Source organism: Etheostoma spectabile, chromosome 18, assembly GCF_008692095.1.
Source record: "Etheostoma spectabile isolate EspeVRDwgs_2016 chromosome 18, UIUC_Espe_1.0, whole genome shotgun sequence".
In the NCBI taxonomy this organism is placed as follows: domain Eukaryota; kingdom Metazoa; phylum Chordata; class Actinopteri; order Perciformes; family Percidae; genus Etheostoma; species Etheostoma spectabile.
In genome coordinates, this window is record NC_045750.1 from 3078099 (window position 1) to 3098573 (window position 20475).

General features: G+C 40.4%; 2 protein-coding genes across 2 annotated transcripts; one reads left to right on the plus strand and one right to left on the minus strand.

Annotated features, from left to right (window-relative positions):
• Positions 1-15: 15 nt before the first annotated feature.
• LOC116706128 (uncharacterized) lies at positions 16-2421 on the minus strand. Its single transcript, XM_032542780.1, has 7 exons — positions 2261-2421; positions 1382-1693; positions 958-1242; positions 699-800; positions 476-562; positions 358-386; positions 16-128 (listed from the first exon to the last, which is right to left on the minus strand). The coding sequence occupies exons 1-7, from the start codon at positions 2319-2321 to the stop codon at positions 45-47; spliced, it is 960 nt and encodes a 319-aa protein (XP_032398671.1). The 5' UTR covers positions 2322-2421; the 3' UTR covers positions 16-44.
• A 2361-nt stretch (positions 2422-4782) lies between these two features.
• LOC116706104 (cytochrome P450 2K1) lies at positions 4783-10948 on the plus strand. The gene is made up of 9 exons (XM_032542748.1): positions 4783-5091; positions 5231-5393; positions 5468-5617; positions 6534-6694; positions 7018-7197; positions 8095-8236; positions 9117-9301; positions 9465-9606; positions 10315-10948. Exons 1-9 carry the CDS (start codon positions 4885-4887, stop codon positions 10524-10526), a joined length of 1542 nt encoding a protein of 513 aa, XP_032398639.1. The 5' UTR covers positions 4783-4884; the 3' UTR covers positions 10527-10948.
• Positions 10949-20475: the final 9527 nt, after the last annotated feature.

The following is a 20475-nucleotide window of genomic DNA, read 5'->3' on the forward strand; positions in this document are numbered from 1 at the left end:
GCAGCGGACTCCTTCTTCTGGTGAGTTGATGTTGACGTTGTTGATCAGTGGAGTCTGATAGAAACAGAAGGTTCTCCAACGTTTTCATAGGTCACTTCATAGGTACCTTCATCTTCATCATGATGCTCCTGTGGAAAACACAACAACATACTGGAGATTCTGAGATAACACGGATATAATAAATCTCCTTTGTTGCTGCAGCGACTTAGATTCAAAACAATACAGTCAGCACTAATTATTCTTAGAATAAACAGTGAAGTACCACAAAGACAACAACGCATTCTTATCAACGGCTTTGTTTGATTTCATAAGAACAGCCTGAACACAAGCGTTTGATTAGTCAGTTTTAAAACTCACAGCATCGCCACCCATCTGGGTTTTGTTGCCTGAAAAGACAAAAAAAAAAGAGTCGACTTTAGTTTCCACGCTTTAAAATGCTCTTGTTCATAAAAATGAAATCTGTGAATGTTCTCACCTTTGTCTCTTGCCCATATATAGACCGCCACAACAGTTATTATGAGAGCTGCTAAACCCACGGACACAATGATGAACCTCAACCAACCTGGAGATTAGAATAAAGATATTAAATACATTTTATACTTTCTGTTCTTTTCCTTACACGAGTATCTCCATTTGAAGCCATGTGTTGGTTTGACATCCGTACTTCTCGAGACAAGGAGTAGATTTTGAGTCGCTACCTTGTGGTATTATTGAAGTATCACTGGCATCAGGCTCTGTTTTGTTGGTCTCACTTTCAATTGTTAATGGTAATAAAGTTGTTGCAGATGCTGTCTGACCACCTGGACAAATGAAATAACCAAAGCAAAGTAACTGTGTGGTGAGAATATTTCAGGTTCATCATCTGCAGTAAGTAAATGGAATGGATATCATGGTTAATCTATAAAGATGCAATTGTAGATTGTGAGTTATGTCAGATTAAAGTGATTATAATCTCACCTGTTTTCGCACCCAAGGACTGAGGGCTGAAGGGAAACCGCTGCACTTTTTCAGTCACAGCATCTGTCACTTCACACAACAACTCATGGTACTTTGGCTTCAGTTTGAGAGGAGAGGTTGTAAATGTCAAATTAACTGAGCACTCAGAGTGGGATTTCTGCATATCTGCGTGTCTTATATCTCCATCTTTCCCCTCATACAGCCACTCCACTGTGTGTCTACACCATTCATACGTCGACACAGAGCATTGTAACGTCACCTCATCAGTATCCCTCTGTTCAGTCACTGGTGAAGACGGAGATATTGTGAGAAACAGAGTACAAGTTAAATTAACTTCACCATGGCAATCACATCTATTGTATTGTTTCAGTATATTGTTCTAACAAGACAGTTTGAGCAGTTAAATCCTGATATAAATACTCACTGTGGATGACAGACAGGTAAACGTGAGCATCTTCTGATTCCAACTGTCTGCAGGAGTAACGGCCGACATCCTTCTCTGTGACCTTCTTTTTCACCAGAGAACAGTTCTCTGTAACACTCAGTCCGTCTGATGTAGCGTTTTCAGCAATCTTCCCACGGTCCACCAGCAACAATGACAACATGCTTCCTGACTCACTGAAGATCCAGTAAGTACCGTTACATTTGTCCTGATCATGTCTCCCATTTTCACAAGGCAAAGTGAATTCGTCTCCAACTCCGACAACAAAGCTGGAGGATGACCGTCCATTCGCTGCTGTTGAAGTGAAATGGAAGATGAAAAATTAAAATATGAATATGCTTTCACACATGACACACAGTGCCAATTGGCTAACACTGGCGCATTTACAGAAATGTTCATTAATGTGCATTGTCCTAATCAAATAAATAAAAAATGACAGTTGGTGTGAGGATAGTTGTAGATGAAACTGTCCTCTGAAAAACATCCCAGTAAGTCGTTTGTTCAAACACCATTTACGACATATTTTTACGTTGTATTGTTGGCGGTGCCCTCTAGTGACCGAAGTCATTAGGACGGGAGCAAATAACGAAGTAAGTTGAGAGGGGATTAAAGAGACAGGCGCTAAAATGGAGCATTATAGACAGAGAGTGAAAACAGGTCCAGTATATTCAGAAAGACAGTATGAGTAAAATAACGTGTTTTTTTTTTTAAATATTAAAGCATGTACACATGTTCTAGCAGAAACCCAAAATACAAGTATAAACCTGAAAATGAGTCTCTTTTAAATAAAAGTCACTGTACAATATGAAAAATTGTAGCCTTTGTAAAGTTAGTTTTTCTATATTTTATATGTACTCTTACCTGTAAGATGAAGCGTGTTTATAAGAAATAAAAACACTTTAATCCATCTGAATTTAACCATCGTGAGGCGTTTCCTTTCTCAGCTTTTCACCGTCAGAGTCTCTGAACTGATGCGTATTAAAGAGGAAAGAATCTTCTTCCTGGGATGAGCAATGTGTCACTTCCTCTTTGTGACTCACTTACTTTTAGAAGTTGCTAAAATTATGTTGCTGGATGCTCAGCCTACATAATGAACTGATGCATGTTAAAAATAAAGAATCTACTTCCTGTGATGAGTTACTTCCTCAAAGTCTCTCTTTTGCAAGTTGCTGAATATTTGTAGGAAAAGCATATCAGCATCTCTCTTTCAGCTTTTGATTTCCTTAAATGTCTGAACATTCGTTGTGCATTTAGAGATTAAATAGGAGTCGCCCAAGAACCGACACATTTCAGTTTTTATTTGACAGAACATAATCTATTTTACAATAAGGCCTCACATTTATATCTGTGATAGAAATTTTATGAAGAAACTTTGTACAATGAATACAGTTTTACCACTTTGGTAGCACTTTACATTCCACCACGATAACAAGATGGTAATAGTGGGGTATAGAGGTAATACATAGGTAACTTGTAATAACCAAAGTAATAACATGGTAATGCATCACAGTAATAAGATGTAATACTGGGGTAATAAGGTGACATGAAGGTAACAGATTTAATAACATGCAATTACCAAGGTAATAACAAGGAATGGGTTCCATATGTATATCTGGGTAGTGGTAATATAGTTATATTAATATTGTAACAACATGATATTAATGGGGTAATATATGTTGATGTTTGCACAGTATTAAAGGCGACCATCTGCGTACCAAACTGCATTATATTATCAGTAGTCTGGCTTTACCAGACCTTCCTCCAAAGTGTGCTGATGGAAGGTCTGGTTACTCCACATAGCATTTGGGATTCAGATTGGACAGATAGTCTAGCTAGCTGTCTGGATTTACCCAGCAGAGACCTGAGGACCAGGTAACCATAGTCCTCAGAAATCCACCGAATTTGAAATTCCAACACAAATAAAGGAGAAGGAAACGGAAAATAAATGCGTCTGGAGGAATTTCCTGCCACATCGGCGCAATCCTGGAAGTGGAACGTCAAGGTGACTGATTGAATTGCCCATACCAAACTGTGACACGGTTGGTGAGGTTGCTCTCAATGGTGCAGCAGTAGAAGTTCACCCGGATCTGATGAGACAAGTGGATCTTCTTAAGTCTCCTCAGAAAGAAGAGACGCTGGTGAGCTTTCTTAATCAGGGTAGAGGTGTTGAGGGTCCAAGAGAGGTCCTCAGAGATGTGGACACCCAGAAACTTAAAGCTGGTCTTCTTGGTGTAGAGAGCCAAGTTGTTGTCAGTGCACCATCCAGTTATAGAGAGAGGAATTGAATTGAGTTTGGTGATCAGTTTGGAGGAGATAATGGTGTTGGGGGGGGTGGAGTGAATAGTTTTGTAGTCTGGTTGGGCCTGGTTGCCTTGCCACGTGTCAAGGGTCAGAGCAAGCAAACATAAAATCCTCCTTTACGGTAAAACATTAAAACCCCACACACCTAAATCCTCCTTTCTGGTTAAACATGAAACCACAGACAAATCCTCCATAATGGTAAAGCATTAACACTTGAAGATATATATAATATGATGATATATATATATATATATATATATATTATATATATATATATATATATACACACACCACACACACCAACACACACACACACACACACACACACACACACACACACAACACACACACACACACACACACACACCACACACAATATTCTCTAAATCTGTACCAAATAAAAACAACAAAGTATTTTGTCCCTGCCTCGGTTTGTATCTATTATCCACGTGAAGCCTTAAAGCATAACTCTCACCACAATGCATGCGAGTGCTAGGGGCAAAAGCCCTATTTTTAAAACACCACAAACACTGAAACTTTGCTCGAAGTATTACCAGGGTCTCTCCATGTGAACTGGAGCATTTAGAACATTGATTGTGTACACAGAGTTTAGTTTTTTTAATAATGAAAAGAAAAATACGGTAAATCTTAAAAGTGGTGCTTCGGTCCTAATTATAGTCTTTAAACGAAGGGCTGACTCGGGTACGTTCACAAAGACCCTAGGTTGCATTTAAAAGAGGCCCCGCTTTGCTCAATTGCTTCCAAAGTTAAAAGCTCCAGAAGGACACCTATTTTCCGGACAATTTTGGTCATAGGGATTATAGATTTGTTTCTCCAGTCCACCAGCTGTTGTGTATACTGTCCATTAGGCATTGCAGTATTATGTATGTATGTTTCCCCATTATGTTGATAAAAATATAATTTTTATAAACAGTAGACATGGGGTTTTGAAATTCTGTATGAGCAGCAGAGAGATCAAAAGTAGCAAAGGTCCGCAAAGCTTTCATTTGCGTAGTGGGAACACATCACTCCTACAAAAACACCAATCAAAGTCCAGTAGGTAGTGGGACCATTGCTACAGTTTAGGGTTATTAGTAAAATGTTAACCAGAACACTCATAAAACTAGAGGCTCCAGGAGGAAACATATTTAGTCGGTGAAGTAGCAACTTTAGGACATTAAATAATGGGGATTTTAGATCTCTTTCTCCAGTCCTCCAGCTCTATCTCCCTGTTGGGGGGTCTTGTTGTCCTGCTACTAGTCTACCTTGTCTCCTCCTCCAGTTTCAGCTCCAAGGAAGACAGAAAGGAGCCTCCAGGACCAAAACCATGGCCTCTAATCGGGAACCTGCTGCAGCTTGAGCTCAAGAGACTCTACAGCACATTACTGAAGGTGAGAAAGTGCTGTAAGAGTAACTTAGCTTTCTGGTCAGGTAGTTTGTTGTATCCACTCCTCCAGTAGGTCTCTCAACCAGTTTTCTCTTCCATTTGTGGGTCTTAAACATATCATGACATTATGTTGCTGTTCTCAGCTTTCCAAGAAATATGGATCAGTGTTCACCATCTTTTTGGGACCAAAAAAAGTGGTGGTGCTGGCTGGATACAAAACGGTGAAGGAGGCACTTGTCAATCATGCCCAAGAGTTTGGAGAAAGAGATCCACTACCAATTATGAAAGAATATGAAAAAGGACATGGTAAGTAAAGCAGAATTTTTGTTTTGTTCAACCTTCAACCCTCCGTTGTGTGTTTAACATATTTTGTTACTCAGGTATTACATGGGCCAATGGTGATTCGTGGAAGGAGATGAGGCGCTTTGCTTTGAGTAACCTGAAAAACTTTGGGATGGGCAAGAAGGCGAGTGAGGACAAAATCATTGAGGAATGTGAACTTCTCATTGAATTGCTTAAGAAACTCAAAGGTAGGTAAAAATACCATATCACATTTTGCTTTCAATTGCTAACAAGCATTTACCTATAGCCTATAAGATTCTTTTGCAAAACTCTAAACACAGCAACCCACCTACTTCACACAATTAGCCAATTAGCGCATTTTCTGCTAAAAACCACATTTCAAATCTATATTTCATAATGCAAAAAATGTTCTCTTCATTCACCAAGTCTATCAAAACATGACAAACCTGACTCAAGATCAAATCATTCAGTCAAAACACTAGCACATGTTTTTTTTCCCAAGAGCAACAGATCAGTCAATCATCGCACAACTTTTTAAAATCCTAACTGTAGGCGGCAATCTGAAACTAGATTTTGGCCGATTAGTGGAAGAGTTTGGCAGACAGGCTTAATGTTCACGGATTAGGCTAATGTTTTATCTTGCCCTAGACAAACAAGGTTCTGCTTCCAAAACATCCCATAAATGTGTCACTAGCATACAAAGTTGTGCTAATGGAACCTCCCCCCTTTCGACCCCCCTCTTAGTCACAAAACAGGTGAACAGATAATATTACTATACATGCTTCCTCCACCCCCACCAGGTGCCTTGATGACCAAAAATGTCTTTTCAAAATAATAGAACTATATCTGGCTCTTACATTCCGGCCCCTAATTATTAAAGTTAATACCCAGTTATTAATTACATATATATTACACATGCGGGGGAATACACAAAAATGTATTTATAGTCCATCATACCAAACTGATCCAATCTTCTGTCTTCTCTCTGAAGCAAAAAGGGGCTGCCAACGCATGTTGGGCTAATTGTGTTTAGAGGTTTGCAAATATGACTACAGATTGAAATGTTAGCGATCGTAAAATAAAAATCTCATTATTAATTATGTGAGCAAGGATTTAAAGGTTTTTCTTTTTCCCTTGTTACAGGTGAAGCTTTTGCTACGAGCCAACCGATAAAACAGGCAATCTCTAATATTATCTGCTCCATTGTTTATGGCAGCAGATTCGAATATGATGATCCAGAGTTTACAACCCTGGTAAATTCCATTGGCGCACGTCTTCATCTTTTGGGCTCCCCTTCATTACAGGTATTTTATAATTTTTGTGAAACTTATAATTTCAGTACAGGGATATACATAACTAAAGAACTATTGCTCCTGGAATGAAGAAATTGTTTAAGTTCCCCAATATAACAAAAGTCCTCCAAACCATTCGACAACGTAGTCACCTAAAAAAAAAAGTGTGTGTGTGTGTGTGTGTATATATATATATATATATATATATATATATATATATATATATATATATATATCGGTCCTTATTTTTGATGGATGTCTATATAAGGTATCTTAAATTTTCAATATTTTAATATAAAAATGTTTACATATGGGCTATATTTATATTTTGACAGCTGTACAACATCTTCTCATGGTTCTTCAAATGGACTCCCAGCCGGAAGTCCTTCCTCAGATTTGGTGCTGCCAGTATAAAACAGAACTTACAGCTGTTCAGTCGTTTGAAAGAGACCCTCAATCCACAGATGTGCAGATGCTTTGTGGACGCCTTTCTGGTTCAAAAGCAAAATCTGGAGGTAAGAAATACGTATCCATCAATATTGGTATTTTTATGAAGCTGAGGGGTAGAGGGAGTCTATGTAAACGTGGCCAATAAAGAATGGCATTTTTATACATTTACAAGTGAATTTCACACTTCAAAGACATGCTCCACTTCACGAATGAAAGTAATAAATAAATACAAAGCTGCAAGCAATGGACGAGCCCTGGCCCCTACTCCAGCACCAGGGGCCACATAACTATTACATATGAAGTGTTCGGGTCCACGGGACCTGAGTGTATTTAAATGTAGGTGCTATGAAACTTCACTGTGTCCTCCTTGTAACTGGGCCTGCTTTGTGTGTTTTTGCGTCTGTTCAATATGTGTGTGTGTGTGTGTGTGTGTGTGTGTGTGTGTGTGTGTGTGTGTGTGTGTGTGTGTGTGTGTGTGTGGTGTGTGTGTGTGTGTCTGAGTGGAGGTGTATGTGTGCAGTGATGTTGTCTTTATGCACCTGCTTTTATGCTGTTATTACCACACAAAGTTACAAAATTGTTACATTTTAAGCACTTTCACCTGTTCTGATTAAGTTCTAAGAAATAATACCAATGATGATAAAGATCTTTATATATTTTTTAAATTGTATTTTTTTCCCTCCCCGACTAACAGCTCAATGTCCCTTGCTACAGAATTGTTCACTGCGTGTGTGCTCTTTTTTGCATCTTAAAAGTCAGATATAACATTTCTTTTGTCTAAATATGAATGTGGATGCTGTAAGTGATAGTGAGATGCTTGCTACAGTTGCATTTCTAGTGATGAATCGGCAAAAACACATTATTTCTTGAGTCAGGTCAGCACAAGACTAGACAAAACAAGACAAGAAAAAAGGATTAGGTTTAAAGATTTGTTTGCAGAAAATCTTGGATTATTTTTGCAGAAATCTGGGATTACCAAACATCATTTCCACGATGAAAACCTTCTGATAACAGTTCAGAATCTGTTCTCGGCTGGCACTGAGACAACTGCAACCACAATGATATGGGGACTTCTGTTCATGGCCAAGTTTCCAAAAATACAGGGTAAGGAGTTATAGACGTGCACCGCTTACATTAAACATTCAGGCCAAGCTATTGTTCTTTATCTACATATAAATCACCATCATATTAATTACAAGACCAGAGTTTTTCCTGGCTCAGAGTTTTGCTTTTATCACAAAATGCACAATTGTTATGCCTACCTACCCTATTATAAAACCCCTTTCACACATGCACTGCAAACCTGAAATCATCTAGACATTACCCAGCAGAGCTGTATGTGAAAACTCAAATATCCGAATCAGTTGGACCGAAGATCAAACGGTCTGTACCCAGCCAGCTCCCTAGCACAAAACCTGTGTAATTGCCGATTGAGCTCAAAGTGCGAGAACTCACAGCAAGAGAGTGGTCGCGTTTGATGACGCAAAGCTGAAAGGAAAACAAACATCCGAGGGTGAAGAAGAATTCTGTTGATAAGGCCTACATCATCACGCAAATTCAAGGAATAGCAAGAGATCCAAGAGATTTGGTTGTCTGACTATATTATGAACCGTCCCCATGATGCAAGTAATCCTGTCCGGTCTGCTGCATGCTCTACCGAGGCGACACCCCTCATCAAACCAAACAAAATATTTCCAGTAAGTGAGTACTGATCTAACAGACAATCTTGTGTTCGGCGACACGTGTAAAAGGTAAACTCCGGACTGGGTCAGGATCTTCAACATTATCTGGAGTTCATACGTGAAAACTATCACTACGACTTTGCTTAGCACAGCAGTTTTTTGAGATAAATACTAACAAGATAATGTTGATTGCCAGTTACCTAAAAATACAAAGTAAAGCACTTTCACATAAGAACATTAAGTCCAAAACAAACTATGTGAGTGAGTTGTTTTCATTAAAACAAAAGCTTTTCATCTTCCAGACCAGGTCCAGGAGGAGCTGAGCAGGGAAATAGGAATCCGCCAAGTGCGCTACGAGGACAGGAAGAACCTGCCCTTCACCAGCGCTGTCATCCATGAGACACAGAGACTGGCCAACATCGCCCCAACGTCACTTCCCCACAAAACCAGCCAAGATGTCGTCTTTCAGGGTTACTTCATTAAGAAGGTCAGACTGAATGAAGCACATAATATGCCCTGCATAGGGATTTTCAATGTGACATTTGTCAAATGTAGGAAGTAATTTCTGGGTATGAGACCTTTTATGTAGTTTTAAAATAATGATATAACATATTAAAAAAAAATCTCTTCAATTTCTGTATGGTCCACAGGGGACCGCAGTGACTGTTCTCTTAACATCTGTCCTACATGATGAGAGTGAGTGGGAGAGGCCACACAGCTTTCATCCTGCTCACTTCCTGGACAAAGACGGGAAGTTTGTCAAGCGGGACGCCTTCATGCCTTTTTCTGCAGGTTGGTGAGCTTCGGTCACACTTCCTGTACATGAATGCAGGCGAGGGACCATCGCGAGTTGAGGCGATACATGCTGGTTAAGCACAGCAACAATCAGTGCCTCTTCCATCTTGGTTTTCCTACATTTACATGCCAATCAGGTAGTCTCCCAATGCCAGACCTCTCTCTTCAGTAGAGCCCTGCGTAGGACGGTTTTCTTGATCCTGCTTCTGCCCTCTTCGGGTGGATTTTTGAGCATTACTGCATGTTTCGTGTCCCGCCTGCCCACACCCAAAACATTACATTGTAAAAATTGACTGTTAATTTTTTGTCATCTTCCCTCCTGCAGGAAAAATTGATATTTTACCCAGTGTCTATTTTTGGACCGCCAGATCCCACCCATAAACCATGTTAATACAGCCCGCTCCTGCAAGATTTGTGTTGGGATCCCAATCCCAATGCAGCCCTCTACTTCCCAGTCCTATGTCTACGCTGAAGTATGGTCTAGCCATAGCGCCTATCTATTCTGACATAGGTCAAAACAAGCTCTAGCTTTTTGCATATCTTTAAATCAATCATAACCATCCATGTACATCCGTTGAGCCAGACTATTCCCACAGTACAAACTATTCTCCCATAGTCTACACAAAAGACAAGCAAGATAAATCACTTCTTGTTATTTGTGCAATGGTAGACAACCTGAGCTTTTTGATTTGCGCTGTCTTGCAGGTCATAGAGCTTGCCCTGGAGAGAGTCTGGCCAGGATGGAGCTCTTCATCTTCTTCACCACCCTCCTGCAGCACTTCCGCTTCACTCCTCCTCCTGGAGTTTCAGAGGATGAACTGGATCTGACTCCACAATTGCGCCTCGCCCTCGACCCATTAAGTCACAAATTGTGTGCTGTTCCTCTACATGACAAAGAGGAGGGCTTGAAAATTTAAAAAGCAGTAAAAAAAAAAAAGTACTGACAATGTTCAACACCAGTAATGTCATTAAGAAAATGTTTGTTGAATGTTTGCTTTAGAATCGCTTATGTCCCAGCAATGGACTTTCTTTATTAGCTACTTCATAAATATGCTAGCAGAACACAATCATCTTATAACAATTACAAAAAAAGTCTTTCTTGTAACTTGACTACACAATAAGACCAAGATAGCTGAATGTTGTGGCAGTAACTCTCTTTTAGCCAACAATTGTCTGACAGAGTTCCTCAGCATTAATCTTGGAGTTGCTCACCCTTTCCAACTGCTTCAAACTCAAAAGCTGCAAAATCATTTTGTTGCAAATGTAATAGAAATAAAATGAATACTGTATATTCTGACGTGTTTTTGACAAATGTGTCTCAAAAGAAACATACCTGCTGTGTTCAACTGCTACACCAGGATTTTTTTTAAGGTGCACAATCTCCACCTCCAACATTTTCAAAAGACAATGAACACAATTCTTCACAAATTATGACAACATATCAGAAAAAAAATAAAAAAACAAATAATTGTACTTGCCCCCTTCTGTCTTCTAAAAAAACCCGGGATTTTTCAAAAGCTTTTTGTTTCCCCTTTCCCCCAAACTTTTTTTTTTTAATTTTTGAAAATTCTGTTTTGCGTTTTTTTTAATTGATTTGTTTTTTTTTCTAAAAAGAAACATAAGGGTTTTTTTTTAAAATTTCAACTGCTATTTTTTTTTTTTCAAAATTAAACCTTTTTATTTTTTTTTTGGGTTAAGGGGTTATTGGGGACTTAAATTTTAAAGGAAGGAATGGGGTTTTTGGGTTTAAATTTTCCCAACAAAAAAAAAAATTTAAATGTAACCAAAAATGATAAAACCTTTTTTAAGTAAAATTGTCTAAAAGTCGGGCCAGCAGGGGACCCCTTCTTTCCTTTTTTCCAAAGGGGTAGGCCAGTGTTCCTCAAGGCCGGGTTGCTGTGAGACTTTTTTACCACAGTCAGTGGGGGGCAGTTTCCGGGCCAAATTTATGCGCACCAATGTAAATTTTTGATTCAAAAAAACCAAAGCAGTGTAAAAGGTTTTTTCTTTTTTTTCCCAAAATGACAATTTGGTTGAATACTGCTGCCCAGTCCCCAAAAACCCAGGGGGCCAAAACATTTCTGACAAAACTTTAGGGCGATGGCTTTGGGGTTCCCCTAAAAGGGGATTGGTGTGCCTTTTAAAATACAAGATCCAGTCCTTTCCCAAAGGTTTTTTTGGGTTGTAAAGGCGGGGAAAAAGGTTTACTCTGTTGCGGTGAATAATGGAGGGGAAGGGATGGATGTTTTGTTTTAAAAAAAATACATCCAAAAAAAAATGTAATATTAAAAAAACCCTTAAATCAAAATAAAAAATTTGGGTTGGATCCAGCGGGCCTTCTACAGTAATCCCTCCAAAATCGGGGCACCCCCTGAAATGGGAATTACAAAAAACCCCAATGATTTTCATTTTAATTTTTCAAAAAATTATCTTAAATTTGCCTCCCCCGAGTTTTGGTTCCGTATTGTCCCCCGGTGATCTTTTTTGGGAAACCAACTGGATATTTTGACTTTGCTTTTTCCCCAAAAGGGATAGATGACGTGGAGCCTGACAAAAAACCAATTGCCTAAAAGGGTTTTTTTTTTTATCATAGCGGGTTCCCAGGTCGAGACCAGGCCTACCCAAAAGGAAAGGAGGCCCTTTTTTAGCTAAGATAAAAAGGGGTAAAAGCCCTTGGGACCCCGGGGGACAGTTTCAGAAATAGAAGAGTTTCCAAGGGCCCTGCCTGAGGTCCACGGGATTGTTATTTTTGAGTTTTAAACTGGTTTCCCAAAAAGGGTTTGGTTTTTCCCTCGGGGGGAACCTCCCAATATAAAGAATTATTACTGATTGTATCACCAAATGTGGGTGTCACTTGTTACCTTTTTCTTTGTAAACCCTTGCCACTTCTCCCTTTTTTTTGGGATTTTTTCCTCGAAAAAATAATTAAAACCTTTCACCAAATATCCAAATTTTTTAATCCATTTTGGGCCCGGTCTTTATTTTTTTTAAACCCAAGGTTCTTCTTTTTTTTTAAACAAATTCCCCCTCGCTGAACAAAATTTTCCAAAAAAAAAAAAAACCTTGGGGGGTTTGTGGAAAGGATTTCAAGGGGGATCAAAAAGGGGGACCCCGCGGGGGACTGATGACCTACCCCCGGGGTTTGGGGGGGATCCCTGCCTCAAAAACCTCCCCAAAAAAATCTTGGAAGAAAAGAGGGTCGGGAACGCGGGGGGGCCCGCTGTTTCCACTCTAAAAACCAAACAAAAGGGGAAGAAATTTCAAACAGCGGGGGTAATTTAAAATTTTTTTCCAATTTTAAAAAAATTTAAATTTGGATACAAGACCCCGGTGGGGACAAAGACGCCCAAAGGGGTTTTCACTGGGATTTTTTGGGTGAAATTTTTATCTTTTTTTTTGGGAAAAATTTTTAAAGGGTTTTTACAAAAAAAAGAGAAAAAGGGTTTTTTTTTGGGGTTTAAACACCGGTTGTTAACAGAAAAAACCCAAACAAATTTTCCATAATCCATAAAAACAAGGGATTAGGCGGGGGGGAAAGGATAGATTTTAAAATTTCCTCCCGAAAAAAACAGTCATCGTAGCCCCTATTTGGTTTTTTCTTTCGAGCTAAAATTATCCCCAGATAAACAGTCATTTAGCAAAATTTAAAGTTCAGCTTTTTTCCCGGTTTTTTTTCGAAAAAATTTTTTTTTAACCAAAGGGACAAAAGGGGGGCCGTATATTTTACGATTAAACGAAAAAGAAGTACTTAAATTTGGCCTGCTTTTTTTCATTTTTAAACCATGGGCAAAAAAGGCAAAAAACAAAACTTTCCTTCGGGCCCGTTTTTTGGGATGAGATGGTAAAAACGATATGGTCCCCCAAACCTTAGATTTTTTGGGTTTTATTGGACCAAAAAAGGGCTTCCCTGGGAAGGGCTTTTTTACACAGGAAGTTGGGGATGCTAAAGCAAGTTTAGAAGAAGAAAAATTTTTGAGGGGGGGGAAAACACCCCCAACCCTTTAACAAAACCCCCAGGATTTAATTAAAATAGAAAAAAAACAAAGAATTTTTTATTTCAGTGGATGGAAAAAGCCACTTGTGGGAAAAAAAAACAATAAAAAAAATAGTAACTAAGGGGGAAAAGATAATGCTGTTAAAAAACCCCGGGAGGAAATTAACACTGTCACTAATGCTTTTTCCCTCATCCGAGTTTTAAAGATGGCGTCGCTGCTCAAACCCCCAAACCCCCCCCAACCCCCTCCCCCCCCCGGGCCCAAAGGGGAAAAAAAACCCCGCCCGTGCCCTCCCCAGAAGCAAGCACCAGGAGCGGACCAGATCCCCCCACAGCCCCCCCCCTCGCTGCAAGCTCTCTCTCTCCCCAAGCAGCCGGCCCCTTTTCCCCCCCACCCCATCTGACAATAAAGCAGCATGGGTACGTCATCCAAGGGCTAAAAATTTCAGGGGAGCAGGCGACAAGAAGAAAAAAAGAAAAAAAATTTTGGGCCCGGGGCAACTTTTGGCGCCCGGGGGGGGGCCGAAAAAAAGGCAAAGCGGGGGAAAAGAGGCAAAGACAAAGTGGGGGGCGGGGGCCAGCAGGGAACCGAGCCCATGTTCAACGGGGAGGAAAGGCACTGGCGGGAAAATTTCCCCAACCCCGAATACAGAAGGGAACGACAACCGAGGGGGTTCCCCCAGCGGGGACCGCACCAAACAGCCAGCAAGGGGGTTTGGATAAGGAGGAAGGGGGGGAAGGGAGTGGGGGAGGTGGGAGCCGTTGCCCCCGGGATAAGGGAAGTAAAAATGAAAAAACCACTAAAAACCTGCTTCCCAAAGAAGAAATGTTTTCCCCCTTTTACATCCATAAAATCACACTTTTCCTCAAACGAATTAGGGAGAATTCTAAACCCCAATTTTGTCACCTAGAACAAAAAAACATTTAGGGTTTTCCCTACTTAGGAATTTTTTTTAAACGGGGGGGTAAAAATTGGCTGCTAAAATTTTTTAAAAGGTGCAGGGGAAGGATTTAATTTGGGTTTTAAGAGGCAAATCTGGGGTTTGGGGGTTTTTTTTTTTAGAGGGGGGAGTTGGGTTTTTTGGGTTAAAAACAAAGTTTTTGGCTTCAAAAATCTTTTTTTTTAAATTTAAAAAAGCTTCGGGTTGGAATTTTTTCAAAATGCAGGAGTGCAAGTGGGAGCATTTGGGCACTCCCATTTGCCCCAAAAAAGTTTTTCAACCTCAGGGAATGTTTGTACTTTAGGGATCAAATTGATTCGGGATCAGGAGAAAAGGGGCAACATTTTCTTTTTTTGGCCTCCCTGTGCCCGGTGAATTTTGGTTAGGTAGAGTCAAAGTTTGGATAGGTTTTCTCAAACTCCAAAAGGGGTCTCAGGTTGTGAATTAGAAGTCAAAAGCCGCCTAAACTCATGGTTTTTCACACACCACAAACACCCAACCCCACCCTCAGCGATTTTTCAGTGGTAAATCTCTGGGGGTTCAGCTGCAAGCCTGCTGCATGAGGCCAAAAGGGGGGAAAAAAACCCCTTGTGACTTCATGCCCGAAAAAACCCCCATTAAAACTTATTTTGTCTTATCGGAAAAAAGGACATGTTTTTTAAAGGTTTTTTTTTTTTTTTTTCAAAGAAGATACAGATGAGCTTGAGTGTGTACAATATTTGGCATGAATATATGGAAATTAGAAAAACCCTTGAAAAGGAAGGAATGTTTTCAGAACCCAGCACTCATAAGCTCAATCTCTTTTTGGCCCAAAAACTCACCCCAATCAGGGGAAAAAGGGGGGGAACCTGTGTCCTAGACTGTGCCCACTGAATGCCCCGGGGGGGAAACAAAAAGTTTAAACCCAAAAACCCCTGTACACGAGGGAAAAGCCGCGCATTTTTTTCCAGAAGAAAGAAGCTGAACACACACACACACACTTTTTTGAAAAATTTGTGGGGGTCTCCCCCTCAAAATCTCTCCGTTGCGGGTCCCAATGCCGAATCCCCTGTGGGCGCGCAAAGTAGGGACGGGGGGCCATAAAAATTTTTCGGGCCTGTGGGAAGGCACCCCCTCGCACGATTTCGGGCCCAAAAAAAAACCTAAATACCCACTAAAAACAAGAAGCAATTCCCGGAATCGGGCCTTTTTTTAAACTCTTTTTTGAAAAGGTTTATTGTTCCGTTTCCTTACCCCCCTTTTCGCACCCCTATTTTCCCTGTAAAAAAAATTCGTGAAAAGGGAAAAAAACCGGTCAAAATGGCGTTTTTTTCAGGCCCTCAAAGCATAAAAGCGGCCCACGCACGTGCTCCCCACTTTAAAAAAACCCTACATTTAAATTAAAGGGAAATTCCAGTGTGGGGGGGGGGGGGGGGCACAATTTTTCCTGTTATTTTTCAAAAAAACGTTTTTTTTTTTTGGGCCCATTGAAAAAAAACAGTTTTTGGGGGGTTCCCTTCTTTTTTTATGGTAAGACCACCATTAAACCGTTTGGGATAAGGATTTTTATTGACGCCCAACTGTCTACAAAAAAGGGCACGAGAAAAGGGGCCTTGAAAGTTTAAACCCTATTACATATTGCACTTTGTGCCACTTGGCACCCAAAAGGGGCACAGAGCTATTTTTTAGCCAAACTGAAATTTTGTGAAAAAAGAAGTGCATTTTTTTTGGGTGGGGCCCTTTAGCGTCGGGGAAAAAACTTGGGCCTCACCCCAAAAATTGAGAAATTTTTTTCCCTCCCAAAACTTAAAAAACAAAGAAACTAATTAGGGCATTTCTAGGGATGGGGTTCCTATTTTTTGGGGTTTTAAATCCCAAATTTCCCTCAGTTATTAAACTTTACGGACAAAATTACATGGTAAAAAATTTGGTTTTCGGGAGGACCTGTCCTGGTTTAAAAAAGGGGGACTGGGGCGTTTGAAATTTCAAAAAAAAGGGTTTTTCAAAGCCCCCCAAACCCTTTGGGTTTTGCCAAACCCGAACTTCCTTCAATCAGACAGGGGGGGGAACCCTTGGGGGCTGCAGACGTTTGTTCTTTGGGCAGCCTAAAGGGACGGGCTCGGGCCCTTTTTGCCTTTTTTTGCCCCATTAACATTGTTAGGCCACTGTATTTTCCCTAAATCCTTTTGGGAAAGAAAACGACCTTCCATTTACGCAGCACTTATCTATGGTTACCAGGGGCCCTGTTTTAAAATCCCCCTAAGGTAAATTTTTTAAACATTTTAAATTGTTCCCCCCTGCCTCTTGCCTTTCCCGGGAAAAGGGGAAAGCCGCATGACTTTTTGTGGCTGAGTTAAACCACACCTGTGCCCCGCGCCCAGACTACTGAAAAAACACCTTTCCCAAAATAGATCTGGTTTTTATTGGGGGGTCAGCCTAAACGCGGCCCTGACACCGGACAGGGACAGGGGGGTTTTTGCTGAGTACCCTTTTCAAAAACCCTTTAAATTTTGCAAAACCCTTTTCCCAAACACTTCTCAAATGCAGGGGGCGGGACTCTTTGCTCTAAATAAAGCATGAAAAAATGGTAAAGGGTTTCGTCTGTTAAAACCCTACAAAACCCCAAAGGGTCCCCCCTTGGGGGGGAAAAATTTTTTGGGGCATTGTGGAACCCAAAATTTCCCAAAAAGGGTCTTATGGTAAGCCTTTTTAAACACACCGTTTAAATCGGGGTTTTTTTTTTTTCCATTTTAGCTACAATAAAAATGTTCTGAAACCCCCACAGTGCAGTGACTGTTTTTTCCTTCAGAAAAAAAAAGTATGCAAAAATCCCGGGGAAAAGGCCAGGTGCCCTTTAAAAAGGGATGTCGGGCCCGGGGCCGGACCCAAAAACCCCTTCCCTTAAACCCATTTGTTCCCCGCTTTTTTCAAATTTACACAGGGGCCCCCATGGGCCCATTTTAAAAGGGGCGAGTGCTAGTATTTTTAAAAAAAACATGGTAAAAAAAAGGGCCTTTCACATCATTTCCCAAAAAAGGAAAAATTTTTTTAAAGCGGCATTTGAACAATCATGAGGAATTTTTTAGACCCCCCGTAAACAGGTGAAAAGTTTTGTTTGTGAGGGTTGGGTTTAAAAAGGTGGGGGTTTTCCCCCCGCTTCAAAAAAAACTGTTCATTTTTTAAAAAAAAAGTCTAAAAACAGAAATTTTTATTTAAAATATTAATAATATCAGTGGGTTATAAAGGGAAACCACGTTAAGAACAAAAAATTTTTACAGGTGAAAAAAGGGGTAAAAAACGCCAGTAACCTCACCTTTTAAAATTTCTTTTGGGCAGACCCCCCATTTGGGGGTTAGAAGTTTCAGAGCACCCCTTCCCTCATAAGCTCTGTGCGAGCATGATAGGGTTGAGTAGTGTGTACAACGGCCCTTTCTTGTCTCTCTCCCCATAAGAATCCAGGGGGCTCTGCCCTCCCCCACCCCTAAAGGGGGCCGCTCCACAGCTGCAGCCGGGAAATTTCCCTTTGGGTTTAAAAAAACACAGGAGGTTTAATGGCAACCCCAAAACCTGGCAAGGTCCCTTCCGGGTTTCTTCTGGTAAACCCACAGCAAAAAAGGGTTTGCTGAGAGGGCTCCGTGGTTTCCAGGAAACCACCGGGGAAAGGGGGTTCCCAGGACCAGGGGAAAACCCCAGTCCCCCCAGACGCCCCGGAAGCCCGGGGCCTTTACAACTAATTTCGGGCCCCAAACGGGGGGCAACACAACTCACCAAAAAAACCGGGGCTGGTAAAGACTGACTCCGACGGTGTTTTTCATGGCGGTGGGAACCTCTGACACCAAAGGGAAACCAGGGAAAAACAAGCCCGCCTGATCTACGCCGGGTATGAAATCGCCCAGCCACCCACCCACCCCAAAACCCACACCCTAAAGGGGCGCAGCACCCCCCCCTTTAGATGGAAAAAAACCCCCGGGAAAGGGAACAAAACAGGTTTTAATAACACAATTATTTTTGTTCTCTTTTTTTCTGTCTGTGTTTTTGGGGGGCACCCTTTTTTGTTTTTAGACAGTTGATAGAAAAAAATCTGCCCTTAATTTATTCTAAAAACCCCATTTCCCCTTTCCCCATTAATGTTACTACAGTTTGCCCGGTAAACGCCCCCAAAACTTTTTTTTCAGTCATCAATAAAAAGGGTTAAAAAGGGGCGAGGGGGTCTTCACCTTTTTCCCAACAGTTTTTGCAACTGAGAAATAAAACAAAGCAACAACCTTAAGACAACAGACTTTTGGGGAGTAGCTAATGATCACTACCTTTTTGTTTTAACCATTGGGGATTACTTTCCGTCCCCAAAATGACAAACAAAATCAAATGATTAACATTTTGCAAAAAAAAATGAGTTCTTTCTTCGACAAAGACAAAAGGGCCCCATATTCCCAAATATGAAATGGGTTTTCCCTCAGGGAAATTACACCCCATGTAGGGGTAATGATTAAAGTTGTTAAAGATTTAAATTTTTTCCCCCCCCCCGAAACGGGCTTCCCCCCTTAAAAACCCCTCGTGTAAAAACCCCAATTTAAATATTTGTGCCCTGACTTTCCTCTACTTTAAAGGGTTAAAAGTAAAAAAGATGAGGAAAATAGCAAATTTTTTTCGGGAATTTTTTCCTGGTAGGGTTTTTTTAATAAGCCAGATATTTATAAAAAAACATGAAAAATTTTGGGAAAAACTGACCGCCGTCAAAGTTTTTTCAGGGGTTTAGCGATTTTCCAAACCTTGTGAGCTATGCGTAACATTTTCTTTAGCACCCGATGGGTTTTTAGATTTTTCTTTAGCAACCCGGGGGGGCCACTGCCATGTATTTGGTGATCAATGCTGGCATTAAAACCCAAAAACATTTAAAGGGACCTCAATGAAACCCTCCACAGCTAAAACCCAAAAAGCCCCCAGTCTTTTTTGGGGTCAAGAAAGGGCCCCCACACTTATTCGGGGGGGATTTGGGGGGTTGGATATTTTGGGAAAGGGGGGAAAAGGTTGGATGGGGGGGTATTGTGGTTCCAGAAAACTCTGTGATCTGTTTCGTTTTGAACATTTTTTTGTTTTTTAACCCCTTAATATGAATGATTTTTTTCTTTGTTTTTCTTTTTAAAGGGGGTTTAGTAAAACAGGCATTTCAAAAAAATTTGATGATCTTGGTCTTTTGCTCCCCCCTACAAAAACCCACGAATTTAAATCAGGGCTCAGCCTTTTCCAAAAATTTTAGTATTTTCCCGATTTTAAAAAATTCCCTTTTACTTCTCATCTTTCTTTTTTAAAAAAAAATGTAGTGGGGCTAAAATAAGAGGTTCCTCACAAAAAAATTTTTTTTTTCTTTTTTTAGTAAATTTTTAAGTGGGGTTTTTATTAGTTGTAAACAAAAGGGGGGGGAAAGAATGGGAAAAAATTTCCGGGAACCCCAAAGTTTTTATATTTAAATTTTTCAAAAATAATTCTTTAATGCCTCTCAGAGTATTGGGTTCCCGTATTGTCCCCATTTTGATCCTTTTTTAGGAGCAACTGGAATGTTTTACTTTGGGATTTTTTCCCCACCAAGGTGAGAAAGTTGGGGCCTGACAGAAAAATTTTCCCAGAACGGTTTTTTATCATAGCAGGGCCCAGGTCGGAACCCCGAGCCATCCAAAAGCAAGGGGTCCTTTTTTTTTGCTAGATAGAAAGCCGGTTTAAAAAAATTTTTAAAAACCCAGGGACGATTAGAAAAACGTAAAGCTCCAAGTTGCCTGAGGTCCAATGATTGTTTTGTTGGGGTTAAAAATGGTTTTCCCAAAAAAGGGTTGGTTTTCCCCTGGGGGCCTGATTAAAGAAGGGTATTACTGATTTTATTCACCAGAATTTTTGGGTCCTTTTAAATCTGTTTTTATTTTGAACTGCCCCCCCCCCGTCATTTTGTTTTGGGTTTTT